The sequence below is a fragment of the Delphinapterus leucas genome, chromosome 3, assembly GCF_059928025.1.
Source record: "Delphinapterus leucas isolate spDelLeu-1000000601 "Yukka" chromosome 3, BTC_Dleu_Yukka2, whole genome shotgun sequence".
Lineage (NCBI taxonomy): Eukaryota > Metazoa > Chordata > Mammalia > Artiodactyla > Monodontidae > Delphinapterus > Delphinapterus leucas.
The window spans coordinates 103431790-103455753 of NC_143131.1; the positions used below are offsets into that span (position 1 = coordinate 103431790).

The 23964-nt window shown below is 37.9% G+C and overlaps 1 protein-coding gene across 10 annotated transcripts in view; it reads left to right on the forward strand.

The window, feature by feature from the left end:
• The window catches only part of CSNK1G3 (casein kinase 1 gamma 3), a 308727-nt gene that overhangs the window by 126147 nt on the left and 158616 nt on the right, over positions 1–23964 (forward strand). For 9 of the 10 annotated variants that reach the window (XM_089909241.1, XM_089909242.1, XM_089909234.1 and 6 more), the window contains one exon: positions 1–169. In XM_089909241.1, the coding sequence (XP_089765367.1) occupies positions 1–55 (55 nt within the window). In that variant the 3' untranslated portion in view covers positions 56–169. The other variant, XM_089909240.1, reaches the window with a different exon arrangement.

Sequence of the window (23964 nt, forward strand, 5' to 3'; positions counted from 1 at the left end):
GTGCTGCTGCTTTTTCAAACGAAGGAAAAGGAAAACCATACAGCGCCACAAATGACTCTGGACACAGACAGATCATGGGGAGTTACTTACATGTTCATCTGCTGTCTTGTGATTAAAATCATCTCTGTAGTGACCACATATATTTTCAAGAACTCACTGTTAGAAACAAAAATGTCATACTTTCATACTTCATTTTGTGGTTGTCTTACATTCGTATTTTTTTCTAATTTAACTTTTATGGAAGCTTTAAAGTTTTGTCAAAACATGAGTGCTTTGCCCATCATTGAATGGAATGGACCAATGAGGTGGTATTGATGAATTACAGTTCTGTAGAACATTTTTCAGAAGCTCTCCTCCTGTTGTAGAAAGCAGTACAGTATCTTAAATGTCAACCAATTATATACCTAATCTGATTTTTGTAACTTCTGTGAGAGAATAATCACAGGGGAATTTTCTCCCCAGTGGATAATGCAACAGAGAAAACAGAGTTGCCCAAATATTTAAAAGAAGTTATCCCTTGAGAAGATCATTATCTGTGTGACATCTGCATTGATTTCACTGTTACTGTCGGTACTGCTATTCATGAGTCATATTAACATTCTCTCTGTGAAATCATGGTACAGTTACTGCCCAGAGGTACTGAGGAAAAAGCTCTATGGGTTTGGCAGATGGTGGTGGTAAAATGAATCACAAGTAGTGTGGTAAATATGAGCTCTGCTTTTGTTGCACCACTAAGTGAAGTACAGTGTTGTCGAAGTGGCAAAAGCGCTTATTTTTTAAAAATGCAAAATATTTGTATAATGTAACTTTATGCTTCCAGATAATAATGTATGTTAGACAGCAAGAAATGAATACTTTGAGAAATGAGATATGTTGGAGTTTTTTGAAAAATACACTAAGGAGAAGGAATAAATGTGAATCTCACCGCATCATATGAGGCTGAAATCTAAGGAGATCCCACTGAAACCTGCTGCTGAACGATTACATTCACCTTAAGCAGAAAACTTTGGATGTGCCACACAATGGTGTCTGTTTATTAATTATTTGCCCTTTGATTTTAAAAAAAGACCCTCAGCAATAGAAACAGGGTCACTCTATTGCCGTCTGCGCACATTAGTCTCTTGTATTCAACTTTGCTGGTTCTCTGGAATTTTCCTACTTTTTAGCGTAATTGTGATGATTGAAAACTATTTTGGAGAGGATGGGTCAGGTGCTTTGTCCCCATAGTCTTTTGAAGTGCCTGCATATGAACAAAGTAATGGTTCTGTAAAAAAAGGAAACCCATTCCACTTTTCAAGTATGCTTTGTTTTAAGCCATGAAGACACAGGTATACTTTTGTCACATTCTACTAGCCAGAATTTGCAAGGAGAGTTAAGACAAAAAGACTGGCTAGAAAGATAATTATGTTGTTCAAATCTCACATTCACCTTTCATTCATGAACTTGTTGCTTACTCCTTCCACTCAGCCCCTTCTTTTTGTCTTTAAGTGTGTGCCTCCGGGCATGCTTATTTATTTTTATTGTCTCAAGGTAACATTTAAAATATGTAATTAAAGTAAATAAATCTACATTTTTGACATTATTGCATTTACAGGAATTTAACTGTACTTTCTAATTTATTTTTCTTATTAGCCAAAAGTTCAGTGCATTGTTTTTGAAGAATTAGGCACCCATATGAATACCGCAAATCAGGACATTATCATTGTTGCTCTGAATCTATGAATGATCTTTATAAGTTCTTGATTTTAAAGATCTACACTCAGCCTAGAAAACACTTGTTGTATAATTTGGTCAACAGTTTCCATTTTATCTATTTGTATACTGTCATGATGTCTTAAACTACAGGAGTTACATACTGAGTTTTTATTTTTGTTTGCTTTGAGCAAGGTAGATGGATGTTTTGGCCATTATAATGTGAAACCACTTCTTTCTTTACAGTATTTGACCAAATTTGTGTGTCTATGATATTTGTAAATACATGCGATATCTGTATTTCTTATCATAAGCCTGTTTAGTTTTATTCTCAGTAGGGTTTTTGGACTGTACAGTGTTTATATGATCTGAACTCCTTATACATAAGAAGGTGTGTATATTAATCCAATTATGGACTTAAAATATTTTAAAACTATAAATACCCTTATTTGCTGCAAAGACCAGTGTGTAGACATTTGCTTTTTAGCAATATTTTTAAGTGCTCCATTTTAATGCCAAGGAATAAGTCTTTTGGCAACACAAACTGGTCAATAATAAGTAATGCAGGTATGTTCAGGTTAAGCCAACAATGTTTTGCATTTTTATGCTTCTTTTCTGTCAACACTAATGAAGTCAACATTGCCTGAATGTCTGAATAATGAAACACATCCCTGTTTAAAAGTATGTAACTGAAAAAGAAATAAAAAATAAAGGTAGTTTTTTTAAACTTGCTCTTTCCCCTTTCCTCTAATATGGGTAAAATAATGCCACTTACTAATTGAAGACAGGAATTTTAAAAATTCAGTTTATTTAATTTACTAAATGTGAAAAGCAGAGCTAAAGGAACATTCGTTTGTGTTTTTTGATTTTGTTTTGCTTTGTTGGAACCCTATTGTAAAGAGTACATACCTGGAAGTATCTAAGCTTTCTTTAATGAAAGTTAAAAAAAATTTTTTTATACTTCTCTGAACTCCTTAATAGAGCAATTAATTAGAACTAATGCCACTAATAAACCGAGGGAAACAAACTGAATCATTTCATTCCTTTTCAAAAATGAAGTCATATTATGATGTTCACAGAAATGAAATATTATTAAATCCAATTTTAAGTGAATGACTTTAATATCATTCCAGATAAAGAGCATATATCTGTGACAGTATCTCACAGTTCATCATTGTGCTAGGTGCTTTAAGGTGCTCTGCTTACTGAAAGATGCCAAAGGTAAGATAAGTCAAAGCAGCACACACTAAGCCCATGTGTGTCCATTAAGCACCACCATTCAGAAAGAATAAGATATGGAGATGAAACATGACAGGTTAAGCATGGGTTAAAAGGCCCTGTCTAGAAATATCTGACCTAAGATTAGGTTTCAATCTGAATGACTGTATAGTTGCATTAGCACCCTTTTCTTTTGCAAGTGACAGAAACTTAACATGGCTTCAGCAATAGGCATGCACATTGTTACATTTAACTGAAAAGTCCAGTGATAGGAGTAGCTTCAGGCATGCTTGATCCTGGTGCAAAGTTCAGGAGTCTGTTTTTCTCTGTATCTCTCAGTTTTGCTTCCTACTCTGCTGTTTTCATTGTCAGGGAGATTCTTCATGTGTGATGGTAAAGTGACCACCCAGCAGCTTCAGACTTCTGCCATAATCTCAGCCAAAACAAAGGACAGTTTCTCTCAACAGTTCCAACAAAATCCTAAGACTGACATTTATTCCTTCATTGGTTCACATGCCCACCCTCGAGCCAACTACTGTGACCCAGGGAATGTTGTTCTCCCATCTTCAGAGGACACACTGAACTGAGAAATAAGGTAGAAGGGGGTGTTCCCCAAAAGGAAATGAGGATATTGTTACCAGAAGGAGAGTGAATGGATTCTGCGCAGGCAATCTAGATATCTTCAGTCATGGTGAGAAAAACAAAATAGAGTATAAAGGCAAACTTAATTGTTTTAAATTAGAAAACATTGTTATTACTGAGACTTTTATTAATGTGAATATATTATTGGAAATCACTAATATGGTGAATGAATACATTTGAAAAATGTTTTGGACTCAGGTAAAAACAGGTCATAAGTACCCTATTTGATGTGCTTTTGTTTAGTTTTAAAGGTTTTTGTGATAGAATTGGATTAGTAGAGTTAAAAGCTAACCTTTCTTCTAGAAGAGAAATAAATTGAATTATAAAGCTTTGCTGATGTTTGGGTTAACTAGTTTCTTCTCTGACCATCTCTAATACAGACCCACATATTATTTTCTTAGGAAATTTACTTCATAAGAATACATGGATCGTAACCAAAGAAAGAACTACATATAGAAGTATTATCAGGTAATACTGCTGGGATATGAAAATGGTTTTAGAAAGAACACTTGTTCACAGCAATGTTTACCATACTGTGATTTTACTCAAATTGAAGAACACTCCTGCACTGCTCTAGACTAGGGGTTGGCAAACTTTTTTGTAAAGTTTAGGATTTATGGGCCAAAAGGCAAAATTAAGCCTTTTATATACTTGTGTAATGAGAAAGAAAACAAATTTCCACTACTTTTTTATTGATGAAATTAAAAATATATATGAACACTTGAGTACAAATTTTTTGTAATACAGGTCTAATGGTAAAAATTAAGTTATTTTGAGAGGATAATATTTCACTTAATTGGGGTTTGAAATCGATTGCAAATGTTCATCTGTTATGCTGATCTGTAATGTGATTTTACGTATTTCATCTCTGAAAATGTCCTCATACAGATAGATACTACCAAATACTGTTATCAGTCCACAAGTGTGTGGATGTTAATTGAGCATATTCACCATTTGGAAGGTGTTCATAGAATTCCATTAGATTCTGCTCTTGATATTTGCCTTTGACATATCATTACATCGCAGATTAATTACTTCCTTTTAAAGTTTAGATGGATGCTCCTTATTTATACAGTTAAGTGGATTTTGTAATATGGAAATTTCCTGTGCACTTGGATTGAGATCCAAAGATGTAGCTGGAACTGCAGTTGAGTTTGGAAAACACATCCACTGCAAATTTGTGTGGGAATGGATATCTTGCTGCTCGTGTTAACTAGACAGCATGGGAAGTGTCTAAAGCAGCTTGACATAACTTGTGATTTAAACAGCATTAGTTGTCATCAAAATGACTTTGTTGCAGTATAAATTTCACATATAAGTGCTGTTTTGCCTTGTAATTTTTAAGTTGAAGTTATTAAGAAACATTATCAAATCTGCAGCAAAAGCTAATTTTCAAATCCATTCAGTGTTCGTTAATAATAGGTGAGGGTGATACTCATTCAGAAAAAATTCACTTTTGGTCCTGAGCTCAAAAAATTGCAATAAAACTTTATTACTTCTTTCAAACTGCTGTGTAGTTGGGCAAGTCAGGATATTCAGTTTCTGTTTCTAATGAAAATGGAAGTAATGATAGTTAAGACTGCCAAGAGTGAATGAAATTCACCATTGACTTTACAAGTTCATTAACATGATATTCAAATAGTTCCCACAAAATACCTGCTGATGAATAATATAAAGCATAAACATTGACTTTAAACATTTTACATTTTTACAAGCTTTGTAAATTTGCCCAGTAAACCTTTTTCTGCTCCACATGTCTTTACCACCATTAAGTTACTTCACATCTTAGCAGATTCTACTTTAATTAGCACTGATGTTTTCTCAAGTTCTTTAAAAATATTCTTTCTTATAGTTGTTCCATGGAGACTATTCACAGAGGGTACTTCTTGGGGCACTTCAAACTCAGTATTGACTTCCCTAGTAATCAGTAGCTGGCAGTATTGGTAACATCTGTTGACTCATCAAAAGCCAAATCATTTTGCCTTATCTTTTAGTTGGCAATTGATGTCTTCAAGCAACTGTCCTTGCTAAAAAGCTAGTGGTCTTCAACATGTTTTTCTCCTCTGGACACACTTTTTAGCTGCTGCAGTCAAACACAATTAGCTTTAAGTCACCATCAATAAAGAGCATTCTTTGCTTGGCTAACAAATGAGCCACTTGGAAAGTAAGTGGCTTGCACCCTCATTCTCATTTTTTTTGTGTGTTTGAATAAATTCTATTGTGATGAGATATTCTGTTTTAAAGTTTTCTAATTGTTCTTACTGTTGCTTTTCTGTGAGTTGGGGATATTGTGATGAGTGCTTAGTCTGGTAATGTGAAAATAAATTGTATTCTTTTAACACAGCTGAAGTGTCATTGCATAATAAACATGATGCTTTGCCATATAATTGTATAACAAAATAATCCACATTCAACTGTGCCTTAGAAGCGCAACACTCAAAGTTCACCTTACTTTTTTTTTACATGATTAATATTCATTAGTAAAAAAAAATAATAAAATGTCTGTATGACAGTATGTGTGGCACTTGAAATGCTGTCAGATTATAACTGCATCACTGAGATTTGTAGTGTGTTGAACAGCAGTGTAAAGCAGTGAGAGCACCACATATGGTCTCTGTCACAACTATTCAACTCTGCCTTTGTAGCATGAAAGCAGCCATAGACAATATGTAAATGAATGAGTATGGCTGTGTTCCAATAAAATTTTATTTATGGACACTGAAATTTGAATTTCATATAGTTTTTATGTGTCATGAAGTATTCTTTTGATTTTTTTTTAACCCATTTAAAAATGTAAGTACCATACTTAGCTCGTGGGCCAAGTAATAACAGGAGGCGGGCTAGATTTGACTTGTAGCCTGTAGTTTGCCAACCTCTGTTCTAGACCACATTGGAAAGATATGGATGTTGGAGGTTAATTTTTTTTAACCTGATTGAGTGACACAACTTATCAAAAGATAACTTTTCTTCACTTTATAAAAGGAAGGGTCATTTTGAAGTAACATCAAGAATTATGATAATGTTAAAGAAAATGCATCATAGCGCTTATGGGAGTTAGGAATAAATGAGATAATTCCAGCTCCCATATGAACTTAGATGTTGAAGCAGTGAATGGTCTTGGAAAGAGCATGAATTTGGGGACCAAACAAATTTAATTTGATTCTCAGCTTCTTCACTTTCCTTGTGAGAACTGTGGCAAGTTATTTGACTTCTTAGCATCAATTTCCTCACCTCAGATTGGAGTAATGCCTTCTTTGCAGCATGTCTCTGAAGTTTGGCAATGATATTTATAATAGCTCTCCGTGCAAGCTGCCATTTACCATTTCTTTCATGATAAACTATAATTGAAAACTGAGCAGCACCTTTATTTCTCACACAGAGTGTATGCTTCTGCTCCTTGAGACAGGAACAAGGTCTGGTATTTATTAAACTGTGTCTTAGATTGAAGCTGTCATTCCTATCTGTTTAAAAATACTTGCACACTAACTCTATCGCATTGCACAATTGACTATTTTGACTCAATGGCATTGATAAATTCAAAATCATTAATTCTGTACCTTTTTTGATAAAAATAACAAACAGCAGAGGGCAAGGGCAAAACCCTATATCAAGTCACTCTAATCCTGCCTTAAGGTGAATATCAATCCACTGAATGCATAACAGATACCTAAGAGGTCTCTCTAATCCTTCTCCACCGCTTGACTACCATTAGCTATTTATGTTTTTCTGAAATCTAGGTGAACCATTCAGTCCGTTTCTTTGCCCTCCCATTCTCATTATCCCATCTGAAAAAGGAACTGGATTTAGTTTGCAATGTCTTTTCCTAGTGAATCCATGTTTACTTCTAAAGATCACCATTTCTAATATTACAAATTGCCTTTTAACTAATTCAGTCTAATCTTACTTGGATTCAACATTATTTACCAACCTGTAGCTGTATAATCTACCTTTTCTTTTTTTAAAATAGGAATTTCATTTCCAGTCTAGTCTTTTTGCCTTGCTCCATTTACCATCTGCCAAGTCTCTCAGGATGGCTTTTGTCCAGGTCTGGAGACTTAGTTGTTCTTTGAAAATATTTGTACATGTGATGGGCTTCATTTCCTTCTTGCTTTTCCCCCTCATCCCCCACTTAACTTTCTAGACTGAAGATTATTCTTGATTAAAAAAAAGATGGTAAAAGAAAATTTTTAAAGAAGCTAAGTCTTACATTCTTTTTGTCATTCTTCAACCCTTTCCTTACATTTGGCTCTACACGTAGTTTATAAAACCCTTTTTTATTGACTTTAGCTTTTTTTTCCTTTTAAGAAATCATCAGCTAATTGGGAGGGGGGGGTTAAAGATTTTACCATTTCTTATATTCATTTGCTATGCACACTCTATTTATTTCCAGTCTTTTAAGAGTCAAACTTGTCAGAAGAGACATTTTTTGCAGGCTTGCTCCTTTTTTCCCCCCCTTATCAGAGCCATTTTTAATTGCAGAACTGGAATCACAGTCTTGAGTTCCCTTCACTAGGTATCACCAATCTTAAGATGAGATGATCACATTCTCTCAAGATTCCTGACCCCTACCACTTTATCAATCACTTCCTTCTTGCTGGTCATTTTGGTGGTCCAGAGTAGGAATTTCAATTTTTGCTATCTCTGTTTTCTGGAAGATTAGTTTTTTTGGCATATAAAGAATTGTCAGATGCTCTGGTTATGTTAAATTAAGAGAGATGTTGTTTGGACAGTCGGAGCCCTCTATCATGACTAAACTTTGTTTCCCAATTCTGGGCTTTTTAAATTAAGGTTTATGTATTCAACTACTTTTTTTTTTTTTTTAACACCTTGTTTCAGGCAATGGGCTGTGTGCTTAAATCTGATTTTTCTGGCCTGGCATTCTGTAATGTATTTTCATAGTTGTATCCTGATGTTTTCCTCTCTTCTTTTCCCGCATATTTTCCACAGTGCATTTTACCTTGGGTGTCCAAGTTTCAGTGTTATAAGTCCAGGATACTTCCCTATACCTCTCTTCTCATTTGTGTGTATTCCAATCAGGAATCTCACCATACCCATTATCAGTAACTCCTGTGTCATATCTACCATGCCCTGTTTTTATCTAAGTCTTGTTGTTTATAGCTCTTGTCTGTACATTAGTGTGAAGACTGCTGGGTGTTGTTTTCAAACTTCCTGCTTAAGTTCTCTTCTTGAGTGAATCACTTGGCCATCTCTAACCTGATGGTGTATATAACAGCCACTTTCTTGTTTTTTATCTCATCTTTTCACCCGCATCCTCATTCAGTTAAAAAAATCTCTTTAACAAGTCAAATATACTCAAAGCAATATCTCATGAGATGACATTCTACCCATTTTAAATTGTGCCTTGGAAATTAAAGTCTCATTTAAAAATACCATATGGGCAAGAAAATCACTTACTTCCTTCTTGTACTTTGTATTTTGTCCTGAATCCCATACTGACTTTGTCAGGATGCCCTAAATATTCTATAGTCAGCTTTTTTTGGAATTTAATGTTATAAATTGTGTATAAATATGTAAATATATAAAATGAATTATAAAAATTTGGCAATTAGAGCTATTTTTCCTCCACAGTAATCGGTGCTTAAGTTACTTAAATGGCAACAACAGCTGAAAATAGTACCTTGACACATTAACATCCGGACAAACCTGTATGGTCTCTTCTACAGTTTTGGCTGGTAGAAGACCGAAAGAGAGACTAAGAATTGAAAGTACTTATTTTTCATATTCAAGAAAGGTTTAAGACTATTCTTTAGTCAAAGTCCTAAGTTGCGAACAAGCAACCACTGTTAATCAAGATAACTTCCAATCAATTCACAAGCGCTGACAGTGAATCAGTGACATTATCACTGCAGTGGCCCTGCTTCTGAAAATGAGCAAGTCGACAGCAACCTGACTCCAGCCTTCTGAAGTGGAGCAAATCAGTGACAGCCCCACATTTGCGGACAACAGCTGAGCAGAAGTGCCTCACTCCAGGGGCCACACTCCTGAAAGGCAGCTGGCCAGCAGCAGCCTTCCTCCCGAGACACACCCCAGGGGGTTTAGCAACCTTTTTGTTTCCCTAAACCCTGCTGCACCATTGTAAATAGTTCATTTTTTACATTTTTCTCTATTACTCTGTGTTCTCTCCTTCTGTGAAGCTGACTGATACATTGAGGTACTAGGAAAAAAATTTTTTTGAGTAATGGATTTTAATGTAAAAAAATGTTTGGAAAGTACTGCCCTAAATCATCGGGGAATATTATATTCATTCCTTATGTGGTACTTAAGAAAACAAAACTATATATTCTCTATATTAATAGTATATAGAAAGATTTCTATCCTAATGTATTAAGCAAGATCTGACACCTGGATCAACAAAGCTTTCATGGTCAAGACCATCTACTGGTGCCGACTCATTTCTCAAGAAGGCCTGCTTGGCAAAGTAGATTAAGGCTCCTTTGTGCACATCTTAAGAGAAACAGCTCTGAGTTTTAGGTCTCTCACAGAAGGATCAACTATTATCAGTGGTGTTGGGCAACTAGAGTCTCAGCTACTGGGGGGATATGGGACCCTGAAGGAAAGGTAGCAGCGAGAAACTGGGCATAGGGTGCTGTGGTTGAAAGTTTGGACTTTGTAGTTGGATAAACCTGTGTTTAAGTAAGTCATGGTTCCGACACTTGATGGCTCTATGACCTTGGGTAAACTGCTTAACCTCTAAGCCTCAGTTGCCTCATTTCAAGAAGGAAATTAATAACACTGATTTTCCTAAGTTTTGGTGAGGAAGATGTGATATGTTCATTGTAGCCAAGTTTGGCTCGTAGTAGGTGCTCAATTAATAGTAGCTGTTATTGGCTATTATTTAAGCAGTACAGGGCAGAAAATTACCAAGGAAAAGATGATGTGATGGAAACCTCGATTGTACATTTAGCATGAAACTGAGACATATGTTTGTAGTAATTCAGATATCTGTGAATGATGCGTTTGTGGCAAGGAACAAATCAATGGGGAAATTAAATTTATTTTGGAGGTAACAGAAAAAAAGACTACTGAGAGAGATGGTAGTGATTCTGGTGACTAAGTGTCATATGTTCCCTCTCTCTCTTCTCTTCCACCTCAGCAGGGACACATTGGCTTCAGAGAAGGAGGACTGGAATAGGAAATTAGAAATGTGTTCTGTTCAGGAATTAACCCCTAACTAGCTTTGTCAATCTTTCTGGGTATCCATTTCACCTCTAAGGGAACTGTTAGGGACTGAAAGTTTGTATCCCCTCAAAATTCATATGTTGAAACCGTAACACCCAGTGTGATGGTTTTAGGAGGTGGGGCCTTTGAGAGGTAATTAGATGAAGTCATGAGGGTAGGGCCCCCACTGTGGGGTTAGTGTCCTTGTAAGAAGAGGAAGAGAGACCTGAGTTCTCTTTCTCTCTCTCTCTGCCACGTGAGGGCACAGCGAGAAGGTAGCCCTCTGCAAGCAAGGAAGAGGACTCTCACCAGGTACCAAATCTGCCATTCCAGCACCTTGATCCTGGACTTCCCAGCCTCCAGAGCTGTTGTTTAAGAAACCCAGTCTATGGTATTTTGTTTTACCAGCTTAAGCCGACTAACACAGATTTTGATACCAAAAACTGGAATGCTCTTGTAACAAATACCTAAAACTGTAAAAGTGGCTTTGGAATTGGGCAAGGGGTAGACGCTGGAAAAATGTTGAGGTACATGCTAGATAAAACTGAGATTGCCATGATGGGACTATTAAAGGTGATTCTAGTGAGGACTCAGAAAGAAAAGAGGAGAGCCGTAGAGAAAGCCTCCATCTCCTTAGAGAGTAAGAATACATAAATTATGCCAGCAAAAAATGTTGGTAGAAAAATTGATAGTAAAGGCTGTTCTAGTGAGGTCTCAGACCAATATGAGGAAAAGACTGTTGGACAATGGAAAATAGGTGATTCGTGTTACAAAGTGGCAGTGAACTTGGCTGAACTGTCTTACAGTGTTTTGTGGAAGGTAGGACTTGTAAGTGATGAAATTGGATATTTAGTTGAGCAGATTTCTAAGCAAAGTGTTGAAGGAGGGGCTTGGTTTCTCCTGACTGCTTAGAGTAAAATGTGAGAGGATAGAGATGAATTGAAGAAGGAATTGCTAAGCAAAATGGAACCAGAACTTAAAGATTTGGAAAATTCTCAGCCTATCCATATTGCAAAAAATGAAACAGCTTGTTCTGAGGAGAACGTTAAGAGTGTGGCTGAACAACCATTTGATAAGGAGATTAATATGGGTGTGAACCACAGACTAAATCAACTACCCCAGGAGAAACACTGCCACTTTGAACTGAAGGGAACAGAGTTGGGATGAAGTGAAAGAAGGCTGTCAGATTTCTTAGATCCTACAGGACTGGATCATACAGCTATCCAGCTGTGAACATGTGCTGTTCTTTTTTTTTTTTTAATTTATTTTATGGAAGTATAGTTGATTTACAATGTGTTAATTTCTACTGTACAGCAAAGTGATTCAGTTATACAGATATATACATTCTTTTTCATATTCTTTTCCATTATGGTTTATCACAGGATACTGATTATGGTTCCCTGTGCTATACAGGGACCTTGTTGTTTATCCACTCTATATATAATTGTTTGCATCTGCTAATCCCAAACTCCCTATCCATCACTCCTTCACCCCCCAACCCCCTTGGCAATCACAAGTCTGTTCTCTATGTCTGTGAGTCTGTTTCGTGGATAAGTTCATTTGTGTCATATTTTAGACTCCACATATAAGTGATAAGCATATGGTATTTGTGTCTCTCTTTCTGAGTTTCTTCACTTAGTATGATAATCTCTAGGTCCATTCATGTTGCTGCAGATGGAATTATTTCATTCTCTTTTAGAACTTATGCTGTTCTTCAAGACAAGGAAAGAATGATCCAGAAGGCAATTCAGAGATCATAAGAGCTGCCTGCATATTTTCTAAGGTTGGGGCCATCACCTCAGTTTCAACAGGTCAGACAGTGGCTGCCTGGAGCCTTGCGGGTGGGGCTGCCCAGAGCCTAAGGATTGTGACCCATCAGGCAGAGCTACAGGTGAGATCGCTGTCCCAGTGGCCTTAAGGCAGAGCATTGAACCAAAGGGGATTATTCCTGAGCTTTAAGATCTAATCATATTTGCCTTGCTAGGTTTTGGACTTGCTTGGGACCCATCACCCCTTTTTTCCTTTCAGTTTGCCTTTTGTAATGGGCATGTCTACCCTATGCCTAGCCCACCATTGTGTTTTGAAAGCACATAACTTATCTGGTTTCACAGGTTCATAGCTGGAGAGGAATTTTGCCTCAGGATGAATCATACCTCAAGTCTCTTATCTGATTTAGATGATATTTTGATGAGACTCTGGATTTTGGACTTTAGAATTGATGCTGGAACGAGTTAAGACTTGTGGGGTTGTTAGGATGGAATGAATATATTTTGCCTATAAGAGTGACATGAGTTCTGGCGATGAAATGTTATGGACCAAATGTTTGTGTCCCCCTAGAATTCATATGTCGAAGCCTCTAATCCCCAATGTGATGGTATTTGGAAGTGGGGCCTTTGGGAGGTATTTAGATTTAGATGAAGTCATGACTGGGGGAGGGGTGGGTGCTATGATGAGATTAGTCCCCTTATAAGAAGAGGAAGAGAAACTGGAGCTCTCTCTCTCCCCCCGCCACCACTGAGGACACAGTGAGAAGGCAGCTATTTGCAAGCCAGAAGGAGAGCTCTCACCGGGAACTGAATTTGTTGGTACCTTGATCTTGAACTTCCCAGCTTCTAAAACTGTGAGAAATAAATGTCTATTGTTTAAGCCACCCAATCCACGGCATTTTGTTATAGCAGCCTGAGCTGACTAATACAGAAACTGGTTGAGAAAACTAACTTAAAGTTTCCATGAAGATGATTCTGTTAGCCTTTGACATCTTCACAAGAATGTGATAATCAAATGAAATAATGCATTTGGAAGACATTATGATCTCTAAAGTGGGGATTTCCACACCTAGCTGGAAGTCAGAGTCACTTATAGATAGTACTTTTTTCTTGTGTTTTTTTTTTTTCAAAGAAGATTCTTGGGCCCTACTCCTAGGCATTCTGATGGAGGAAAAGAAAGTATTCTTAAAGAACTCCTCTCATAATTCTCATGTATCACTAGGTTTGGGATGCATTACTCTGAAACAACCTTCCTAAATTGTCCTTGAAGGTGGTGACTTAAGGTAAACTTCTGAGAGTTGGCTACTGAGATGTCTCTTTAAAATACCCTCTTCTCTGGTATGGTACTCTTAGTGCTGTTCGGCAAGTATTTCTGGTTCTCCCCTTGTCCAATCACATGATAGTGCTGTCCTTCCTGCTCTCTTGTGGTTGGGTAAGACCATGTGACTCACAGCCTAGACCATTGTTTTCTGACTCACTCAGTGTTTTAGCTCCTGACTGGCCTCCCTCCACGGACCTGGGCCAACACTTGCCCAGTCTCCTGTTAGATTCTTCCCTCAGTAAACACAGTCAAGCCCCTCCAACCCCAAAGACACTCTCCATTGATCATGCTCCCCCATCCAGTTATTCTTCTATTTTTCTCCTTTTCACTCAGCCAAGTGTCTTGAAAGAAGAGTTACAGTATTGTCCTATAATATTCCAGTGCCTGAATCAATGTGTAACATTACCACTGTGTGACCCTCCCAGGCCCAGCCTCTATGTGGTCTGCTTTGAGGTCCAGGACTGTAATGGTAAAAACTATAGTATTTACTTCATTTGAAATACTTTTTTTTTTTGCTTTTGTGAGCATTCATGGCTAAGTATGTACAGATGTAAGGAAAAATTTTAAAAACTCTTAGAAGTCAGGTGGTGTGACATTTAGGGGGATTTTTGGCTAAAACCCTTCTCCTGACCAGGTCCCAGGTTAATTAATAGGTTCTTTTCGTAAGACAGTGAGTGAAAGGTCCAGAACACCAAGGGACAGATCCAGTCTCTTCAGCAAAGACCCTTTTATTTTCCACTTAATATAAAGTGGTTATTAGATATTGTCCTCACCAGTTTCTCAGTTCTCTCCTGATGTAGCTTCCTTCCTTGAATTATTCAAAAAGCCTAAAGAGTGAAAACAGCCAAATGAGAGGTGTGTCTGTGGTTAAGCTCCATGATGTAATCTGGTCATTGCTCCCTTTTTAATACACCAAAGAACATCAACAATAACGATATTCAAGCCCAATTTAACCTTTCCCAGGACAATGAGAAGTAGATTTCCTCTCTTCTGAAATAGAAATATTCAAAGATGAAAATATTCAAAAGTTTTGATGCCACAGAGAAAGATAAAATGATTAAAATGATTGCTTGGGGTTGTTTCCTCCCCTGGTTAAAAGCTATATAAATTACTTCTGGGGAACAAAAGAGCATTTTTTGTGTTACACTGATATCCAGGAGATGGCTCATTTTTATCCCAGAGGAAGGAAGAGTTGCCATTTGGCCAGAGGCCAAGAAACCTTGGCCAAGTTTTCTAGAAGCCCCCTGACAAAGATAGGCCTAGATGAAGAGGGGAAACTCTCATTTATTAACTTAAATAATTTTTCTTTAAAAGTGGTGAGGTTGTGAGTGATTTAATGTTTTAGATTTTTTTCCCAGTGTTTTGCAAATGAAAATTTAGAACCAATGAAATGAGTGGAAAGATGAGGAAACAGAAACTTTGGATACAGGCTCTTCTTTCAGGAAGCTTGGCTGAGAGAAAAGGAGAAAGAGGAATAACTGGATGTTTTGCTTGTGTTTTTATGATTGCAGCGGCTTGAATGTGTTTGTTTACTAGGGGGAAGAATCTATCAGTGAAGATGAGGTATAAAGCGGCTGGAGAGAATGATGTGGAGGAAAGGAAATCCCTGGGGGAATGAGCTAGGATTCCAGAGAAAGGGGAAAGTGGAAAAGAGAAAGGGCTCATTGGGCTTTGTAGAGATGATATGTGTGAGGGAAGTGAGAAAGTCATTCAAGTGATTGGCTATAGCGTCTTTGTTGACTTGAGATATACGTGAGCCTGAGAGGAGGCTGCCGGTGGGTTGCTGTTTATCTGGAAGAAAATGGAACCATTAAGAGACTTGGGGTGGTTCTGAAAAAAGTCAGAGAGCAAGCACAATTATTTCAAACTTAATTTTGTTATAATATTTGCTACCCATGACCTTCAGTTTTTCTTTAGGCAATGTATAGTTAATGACAGAAAAATTACTGAATAATAATATAGTAGTTAAAAATGAAAGAAAGCTTTCACCTGCTGCTATGATAATAATCCACTTTTAAAAAGACCTTTTCATATAAGAAGCGTTTCATAAGCAAGTTGCTCTTTTAAGGAGTCCTTGGTAATATCAGTTGTATTATGCATTTAGTTGACATTTTATGAATGTTTCATATTAATCAGACTATATTATTCTTGATATAGATATAGAAATCTAGTTAGCTCAAGATCTAAAAATTCAGTATTAATGCAACTCAACATTTTACTTTCAGATACATATAGACCATAAATTATAATCTTTATATATTTACATGGGGTATTATATACAAAGGATAAAGTTTTCCCAAGTCAGATTGGTTAAAAATATAAATTTAAATTCTATTTCAGAGCAAAATAAAGTTTTAACCAGCTGAGGTCTGAGTCTTTATGATGATTTAGACACAAATATGTAAGTTCTATTTGCATTTATGTCTATATATCAATTCACCTAGGAAATTTCTTCCTCTAGCGGGAAAAATTAGATTTTACTTATCTCTTTCCATCCTTCATGCTTTCACAATATAGGTACAGTGAGTAAATTGTGTGTGTTGCTAAATAAAGATTAGGGGCCAAAAAGAATATGAATGCAGATCAGCAACATTCTCAACTGCTAATCTAAAAGTGTTCCTTCCTAGTAGGCATTTTATCATTGAAAAGTTATTATTCTCTAATTAAAAAAAATAAAAACCCTCAAAATAAGCAAATTCTTGTGGGTTTTCACTACGTGTAAGCACAGATGGAGAATTCTATCTAACTTCTATCTAACACTGAGATCAAGTTCCCATAAAAATTCACTATTTTAACTATGTACAATTCAGTGGCATTAAGTACATCATGTAACCAATACCACTATCTAATTCTAGAGCATTTTCATCACTCGCAAAAGAAACCCTGTACCCATTAAGCAGGCACTTCCCATTCCCCCTCAACACCCCAGCCTCTGGCAACCTCTAATCTACTTTCAGTCTCTATTGATTTGCCTATACTGAGCATTTCATCTAAATGCAATTACACAGTATATGGCCTTTTGAAACTGGCTTCTCTCATTTAGCCTAAAGTTTTCAAGGTTTATCCAAGCTGTATCATGTAAGAGTACTTCCTTCCTTTTTTTGGCTGAATAATATTCTGTTGTATGTATGTACCATTTTTGTTTATCCATGTGTGTACCATTTTTGTTTATCCATCAATTAAGGGACATTTGGATTGTTTCTGCCTTTTGTCTATTATGAATAGTGATGCTATTAACATTGGTGTACAAGTTTTTGTGTAGACAGGCTCTCAAATTTCTAAGATAGGATTTTGGGGCCACATGGTAACTCTATGTTTAACATTTTGTGGAACTGTCAAACTTTTCCACGGCGATCGTACTTTTCTCATTCCCACCAGCAGCAGCGTAGGAAGATTCCAGTTTCTCCACATCCTTGTCAACACTTGTTACTTTTCATTTTTCAGAATAATTTTTTAAAGTATAGCCATCCTAGTGGGTATGAAGTGGTATCTCATTGTGGTTTGGGTTTGAATTTCTCTAATGACTAATGATGTTGAGCATCTTTTCATATGTTTATTGACCATTTGTATGTATATTGGAGAAATGTATGTTTGAGTCCTTTGCTCATTTTTTTTGAGTCATTTCTCTTTTTATTGTTGAGTTGTAAGAGTTTTTTTTAATATCCTGGATACTAGACCCTTATCAGTTATATATTTTTGAATATTTTCTTATTCTGGGTTGTATTTTATTTTATTTATAATGTTCTTTGATGCACAGAAGTTTTAAATTTTGATGTTCAATTTATCTATTTTTTCTTTTGTTCCTTGTGCTTTTGCTAAACCATTGTCTAACTCAAGGTGAAGAAGATTTTCACCTTGTGTACCTTTCTGAAAGTTTTACAGTAGTACCTCTTACATTTAGGTCTTTGATCCATTTTGACTTAATTTTTGTATGTGGTGTGAGGGTCCAAATTAATTTTACATGAGGATCTCTAATTGTCAAAACCTGTTTGTGTCTTGTGGTTGCCTAGCCTTCTTTTTAGGGTGGCCAGGCAGGAGGCCATTTTTTCTCTAGGTGTTGACCTAGAACAAATAGACTACCAGTTATTTCTCCAGCAAAAATGGATTTATTTAGGATCAGCAGAGAATTGCAGTTCTGGGTCTGCTGTCATGGTGAACCACATGGAAATTCCCACTCAGCAAGGGAAAGAGAGCACTTTTATAGAGGGGAGAAGGTAGTTGTGTGGCTGTAATAAACAAAGAGTCCATGGCTTTTCATTGGCTAAGTTCTTGCCAGGAAAGAAGAGGAGTCTTTCTTCTTCCTGTTGGTCTCTGCTGTTGTTGTAGGGCATGAGAGCTTCCCCTGCTGGTCTCCTAACTCTATTTGAATTAGGTTTCTGTTTATTAATTTCTTTACATTTCCCCCTTTTGATCAAGATCTTTCCCTAAAAGCATCATGAGTAAGAGTCAGGTTTAACAGTGTTAGAGGCTTTTTGTCCCTCAGTACCAGGAAGGACCTTTCCTGGGTATAGTGTCTCATATGGATGGGTAAGTAAGTGGTCAGATTGGAAACCTAATGAGGTCACATTCAAGTAACAAGGAGGGTTAAGAGGGAAAACTCTCAGACACTTTTGTCTAAAGTCCACACGTTGTCAAGATTATAGACATTGGAGATCATCTGAAGTGTTATGTCATCATCAGAGTTTTGGCGATAACCTTCCAGCGGCCCTGGTCTGGATATTTTGAGAAAGCCATGTCATCAATTATTGTCTGCTTTGATTCCAGGAAATCTTTATTTTCAGGTCACCAGATGATGTGCAGTTCCAGTCTAGTTTGGTGCTTACTTTAGGTGTGTTACATGAATCCAAGAGTCTGTTCCCTGGAGTTTGGTAGTACCAGGGTTGGTTAGCAATACCTGATAAGGGCCGTTCCAATAAGGTTGAAAGGAGTCTCTCTGGAGATGTCTTTTCCAATAAAGGAAATCTCCAGGTTGCAAGGTGTGATGCTTAAGTCTCCCAAGAGTGCACTGTGAAAAGATTGCTCTGCCAAAACTTGGTTTTTTGTTTTTTTTTTTTTTTTTTTGGCCATACTACACACCATACAGGATCTTAGTTCCCTAACCAGGGATCAAATCTCTATCCCCTGCAGTGGAAGCACAGAGCCTTAACCACTGTAGTGCCAGGGAAGTCCCAAAACTTGGTTATTTTTAATAGAAGCAGTTAGGCCTTTGCTATATTGGATTATCTCTTCTTTTGTCAATTGTGGGTCAAAAGAGGCAAGAGTCAAGTGCATTGGGCATCCTGTGACTGTTACAAAGGGTTGAGAGTTTATAGTTCCAAAAGGGGTGGATCTAAGATTTAGAAGCAATGCTTTTGGTCAAAGTATTTAGCGGACCTCTACAAATTTTACCAAAGGAGTCTTAATAATGCCATTAGTGTGTTCCACTAAACCAGAAGATTGAGTGTGGTAAATGAAGTGAAAGTGTTGTAAAACCAGCCAAACAGCACAGACTTGTCCCTAGCCAGTAAAATGGGTTCCTGAGTCACTAGGGAGTTTGAGAGGAGTTACCCAGGTAGTGATAATATTTTTTTCAAAAGGACTTTAGCCACAGAAGAGGCAACAACCTGTCTGTAAGGGAAGGCTTCAGTCCAACGTGGAAATATACAAACCATGACTAAAATATATTTATATCCATTAGGGGAGGAATTTGTATGACATCTACGTGCCAGGCCCTAAATTGTCCATTAGGCAGTTTAAAATGTCCAGGAACTGTACGAACAGGCTTCCCTGGGTTGTAATTCAAACAAGTGGGACAAGTGAGGTAGGGACTTTTTGTTAATGTTTTCCCAACCAATATTGATTCATGACTGCAATCATTTTTTCAGTAGACCAGTGGTTTAATGCATGTACAGTGGTGAGGAGTGGTAAGAGTCTCTGGTAGGACTGAGTTGTTGTTTGGTCTAAACCAGAGCTTTTTCTTTTTATCAAACCAGCAACTGTTGAATTTTCAGTCTTATTTTTCCTTTTCTAAGGCCAATTATTGGGTTCCCTAACCAGTTTTTCTAAGTTATCATTTGGGGAAATATCCCTTTGGACCATGACAGAGACATGGTGCCTGTTGGTTCCTTTAAAGGCATCATTCCTTGCAGAAATGGTAGCAAGGTGAATTCCTGTAACTTCCAGAGAGTCAAATTTAGAATGCCCCAGAATCTTAGCAATAGCTAAAGTTGAAGGTAAACGTATTGTATCCAGTAATTCCTGAACATAAGGGCCATTTAAAATTTTATTTCTGCTGGAAATAAGAAACCCACATTGCTTCCGCAACATTCCAAAATCATGAGCTACTCCAAAAGCATATATAGTTTCAGTATAAATATTAGCAGTTTTGCCCTTGGCTAAAGTGCAAGCCCAAGTAAGAGCATATATTTCAGCCTGTTGGACCAAAGTAATCATAGGTCCTCAACAACATCAAAAGGAGTTACAGTAGCATACTTAGCACGGTATTTGCCATTGTCACCTTTTAAGTAAGAACCATCAGTGAACCATGAGAAGTCAGTGTTAGTCAAAGGAATTTCCTGCAGATCATCCCGAGGAGTCAGAAGGTGATCCATCAGTGTTAAGCAGTCGTGAGGGACTTTGTTAGTGACGGGGGAGAAGAATAACAGGGTTAAGGTTATTACACTGTCAAAGAGTTATGTGAGGAGCATTTAACAGAAGGGCTTCATAGGAGGTGAGGTGGCTGACTGAGAAATGTTGAGTATGATGAGAGTTCAGTAGGGCTTCTACTTGCATGAGGTACAAAAATGGTTAAAGGGGATCCCACAATGATTTTCCTGATGGCCTTAACCAAAAGGGCAGTGTCAGTAATGGCTCTAATGCAAGGGGAATATCCCCATGCCACGGGGTCCAGTTGCTGGCTATACTACCCTATGGGTTGATGGTGATCCTCCTGTGTTTCAGTGAGCACAACAGGAGCATTCCTTTCCTTTTCATAAACAAAAAGGTAAAAGGGAGTCTGATAATTGGGATGTCCAAGGGAAGTTGGATACATCAGACCGTCCTTCAAGGCCTGAAAGTCTATGTCATCCAGTTCGTCCCATAAGATTGAGTTGAGGTTGTTTTTCTTTAGTAAAACATACAGCGCTTTGGCCATAAGAGAGAAATTTGGAACCCATTTTTCAATATTAACCAGCTAGCTCAAGAAAACCTTGCAGTTGGTGCTTAGTTTTGGATTTGGGGAAACCTAGGGCACCTGAAGCCTATCTGGATCTAGGTGTTGTCCTTGTTCTCATATCAGAGGCCATAAATATCAAACCTGAATTTGGTCAAACTGCAATTTTTCTTTGGTGACCTTATGTCCCTTTAAGGCTAAAAGTTACAGCAAGTGGATACTGTCTTCCTATGAAGAGGTTTGAAATGGAGAGCAAAGAAGCAAATCATCCACATCCTGCAACAAAGTAGAACCCCTAGGGGATTTTATATCAGCCTTCAGGATTTGTGAGAAATATGAAGGACTCTCAGTAAAACCCTGAGGCATTACTGTGGAGGTGAATTGTTTTTCTTCCCAAGTGAAGGCAAAAGGGTGTTTGCTAGATTCATCAGCTGGAACGCTAAAAAATGCATGTAATAAATCAATTACAGTAGAATTTGCTTCTGGGTGAATGGATGTTAGAAAAGTATGAGGGTTAGAAATGATAGGCTGTTAAAGGATAACAATGTTGTTTATTGCTTGGAAGTCCTGGACCAACCTCCAGCCTTGGCTCTTAGGTTTTCTCACTGGTAAAATAGGATTATTACAGGGACTAGTACAAGGGATAATAAGGCCTTGAGCCTTGTAATATACTTTGAGCTTTATGTCTTGAAGGGCTTCTTCACTTATAGAATATTGGTTAATTCTGGGAAGAGGTTTTAAAGGATCTGTTTGAATCTTGATCTGAAAAATCTTGCTTCGAATATTGCCAAAAATAGTTGGAGATTTTGACCATAAGGAGGATGGTGGCTGATGCAATAGGGACAAATGACCAGTGTTTCCAGCTTCAGCTCTAGTACCATCAGGGGTGGAACAAATAAAAGATGTTAAATTGTCACGTAATTCACCTGGTTGGTTACTTGATGACTACTGTAAAATTCTAGAGTTATTTCTCCCTTTTGGGCGAAAGAAATTTTGACACGATACTTGTAACAAGTCTCAGCCTAATAAATGGATGGGGTGTAGGAACAAAGGAGGAAAGGGTGGGTATCTACAAAGGACCTAAACAAAAGGGAATAGGTTCAGAGACAGGAACCTCGAGGCTCATCAGAGATCTCCACTATTTGAAATGTTTTAGTATTCTGAGGCAGGGGCTGTTTTATAGTAGTGGGGCTGAGCGCCAAGACTGTGGCTCTGGTGTCAGGACTGGAAGATATTCGTCCCCAGTTTGCAGAAATACTTCTTCAGGCTGACTAAGAGGGAGGATTGGGAAAAGCCCCTGTTGTTCCTTGGAGACCTGTCATTAAGAATTGAGAGGACGTTGGAAAGGCTGGTTAGAGGGGTGAAGGCACCTGAAGTGCTTGAATTTGTAACACTCTCTTTTCCAGTGTCCTGGCTCTTTGTAATAGTAGCAGAAACTGGGAGGTTTTGGTTTTGGTTTAGGAGCCTTCATTTGCTGGAGTTAAAGATTAAGAATTTTCACGGTCTTCCTTGGAGGTGGCTCATCTAGAGTATGAGAGAGCTGGTTTGCCAGATGAACTAAATCTGGAGTGGACATAGTTTCCCATTCCATCCTGGTTCTTTTTACTAGAAGAGAAAGGTTTCATTCAGCCCAGTGATAAACAGAGTTAAAAGCTACCCAGGTGGAATCAAGATCTGAAGGGAGACCTGACTTTCTTTTTTTTAAATTAATTAATTAATTAATTTATGGCTGTGTTGGGTCTTCGTTGCTGTGCACGGGCTTTTCTCTAGTTGTGGCGAGCAGGGGCTGCTCTTCACTGCAGTGCGTGGGCTTCTCATTGCGGTGGCTTCTCTTGTTGTGGAGCATGGGCTCTAGGTGCACGGACGTCAGTAGTTGTGGCCCAGCGGGCTCTAGAGCTCAGGCTCAGTAGTTGTGGCTCGCGGGCTTTGTTGCTCCACAGCATATGGGATCTTCCCAGATCACGGCTCAAACCCGTGTCCCCTGCTTTGGCAGGCAGATTCTTAACCAATGTGCTGCCAGGGAAGTGCCCAGAATTTTCTTTAAAAGCAATCTGAAGTCAATTGTGATAGTAGTCATGAGCAAGCTCATCAGATTTTTGTGTGCAAGCCTGATTTTGGCTCCAATCAACAGGCTTTGGAAAAGCCGTAGGGATTGCCCTGTGAAGTGGCCTAGTGATTGCCCAAGCCTGATCATGTAATAAGTTAGCAGGCTGTTCTCCCTGTTGTAATTTTAGAGACCTTTCCCAGTTAGTGGTTTTCACCCAACTCTGGACCAGACCTTCACCAACAAGCATATGAACTAGTTGATGTAAGTCAGAGAAACCACGTTGATACATTTGAATGGCTGGATTAAATTCCTCAGCACACCTGTGAGGGTCTTCCGTTACTTTGGGAAAATCTTTGACTGCGGCTGGCAGTTCATCTCTAGTCCAGAGAATGTTAGAATTTAATAAGAGTTTAGCCTCTGGATCCTCAGAAGGCTTAATTTTGAAGGGACACTTCTGCTAAGTTCAGAGGAAAAGGGAGTGGGGAGAGTTTCACAGAGAAGGGGAGGCTGGGTGGGAGAATTAGTATGGGGCCACTGAGGGCACAGAGGAGGTGCAGGTGGCATAGAAAGGAAGCAGGAAGATGGTGCCAGAGGTTGATGGAACCTGAACCTGAGAAGCTGAGGGAGGCAGACAAGAAGGTGCTGGAAGCAGAGCCTGAGACAGAGGCCAGGGAAGAAGAGCCTGAGGCTTTGGGAACCATTTTATCTTTCTTTATTTGCTTCAGTTAATCTTAAAATCTTATTTTGCAGAGAGGCAATTTTAGGCTCCTGATAACGTGTGGAAGCCTCAAAATACCAGTCAAGATAGGCATTCCATTCCGTTTTAGAAAGTTTGGAGCTATCATAGTTCAATTTGATTTTCAGAAAATTGTTTGGGGATTTCAGAAGTTCCCCGTAATGGCCATTGATATTCTAAATTGCCTTTGGTCAGGCCAATCCCTTTGGTTAG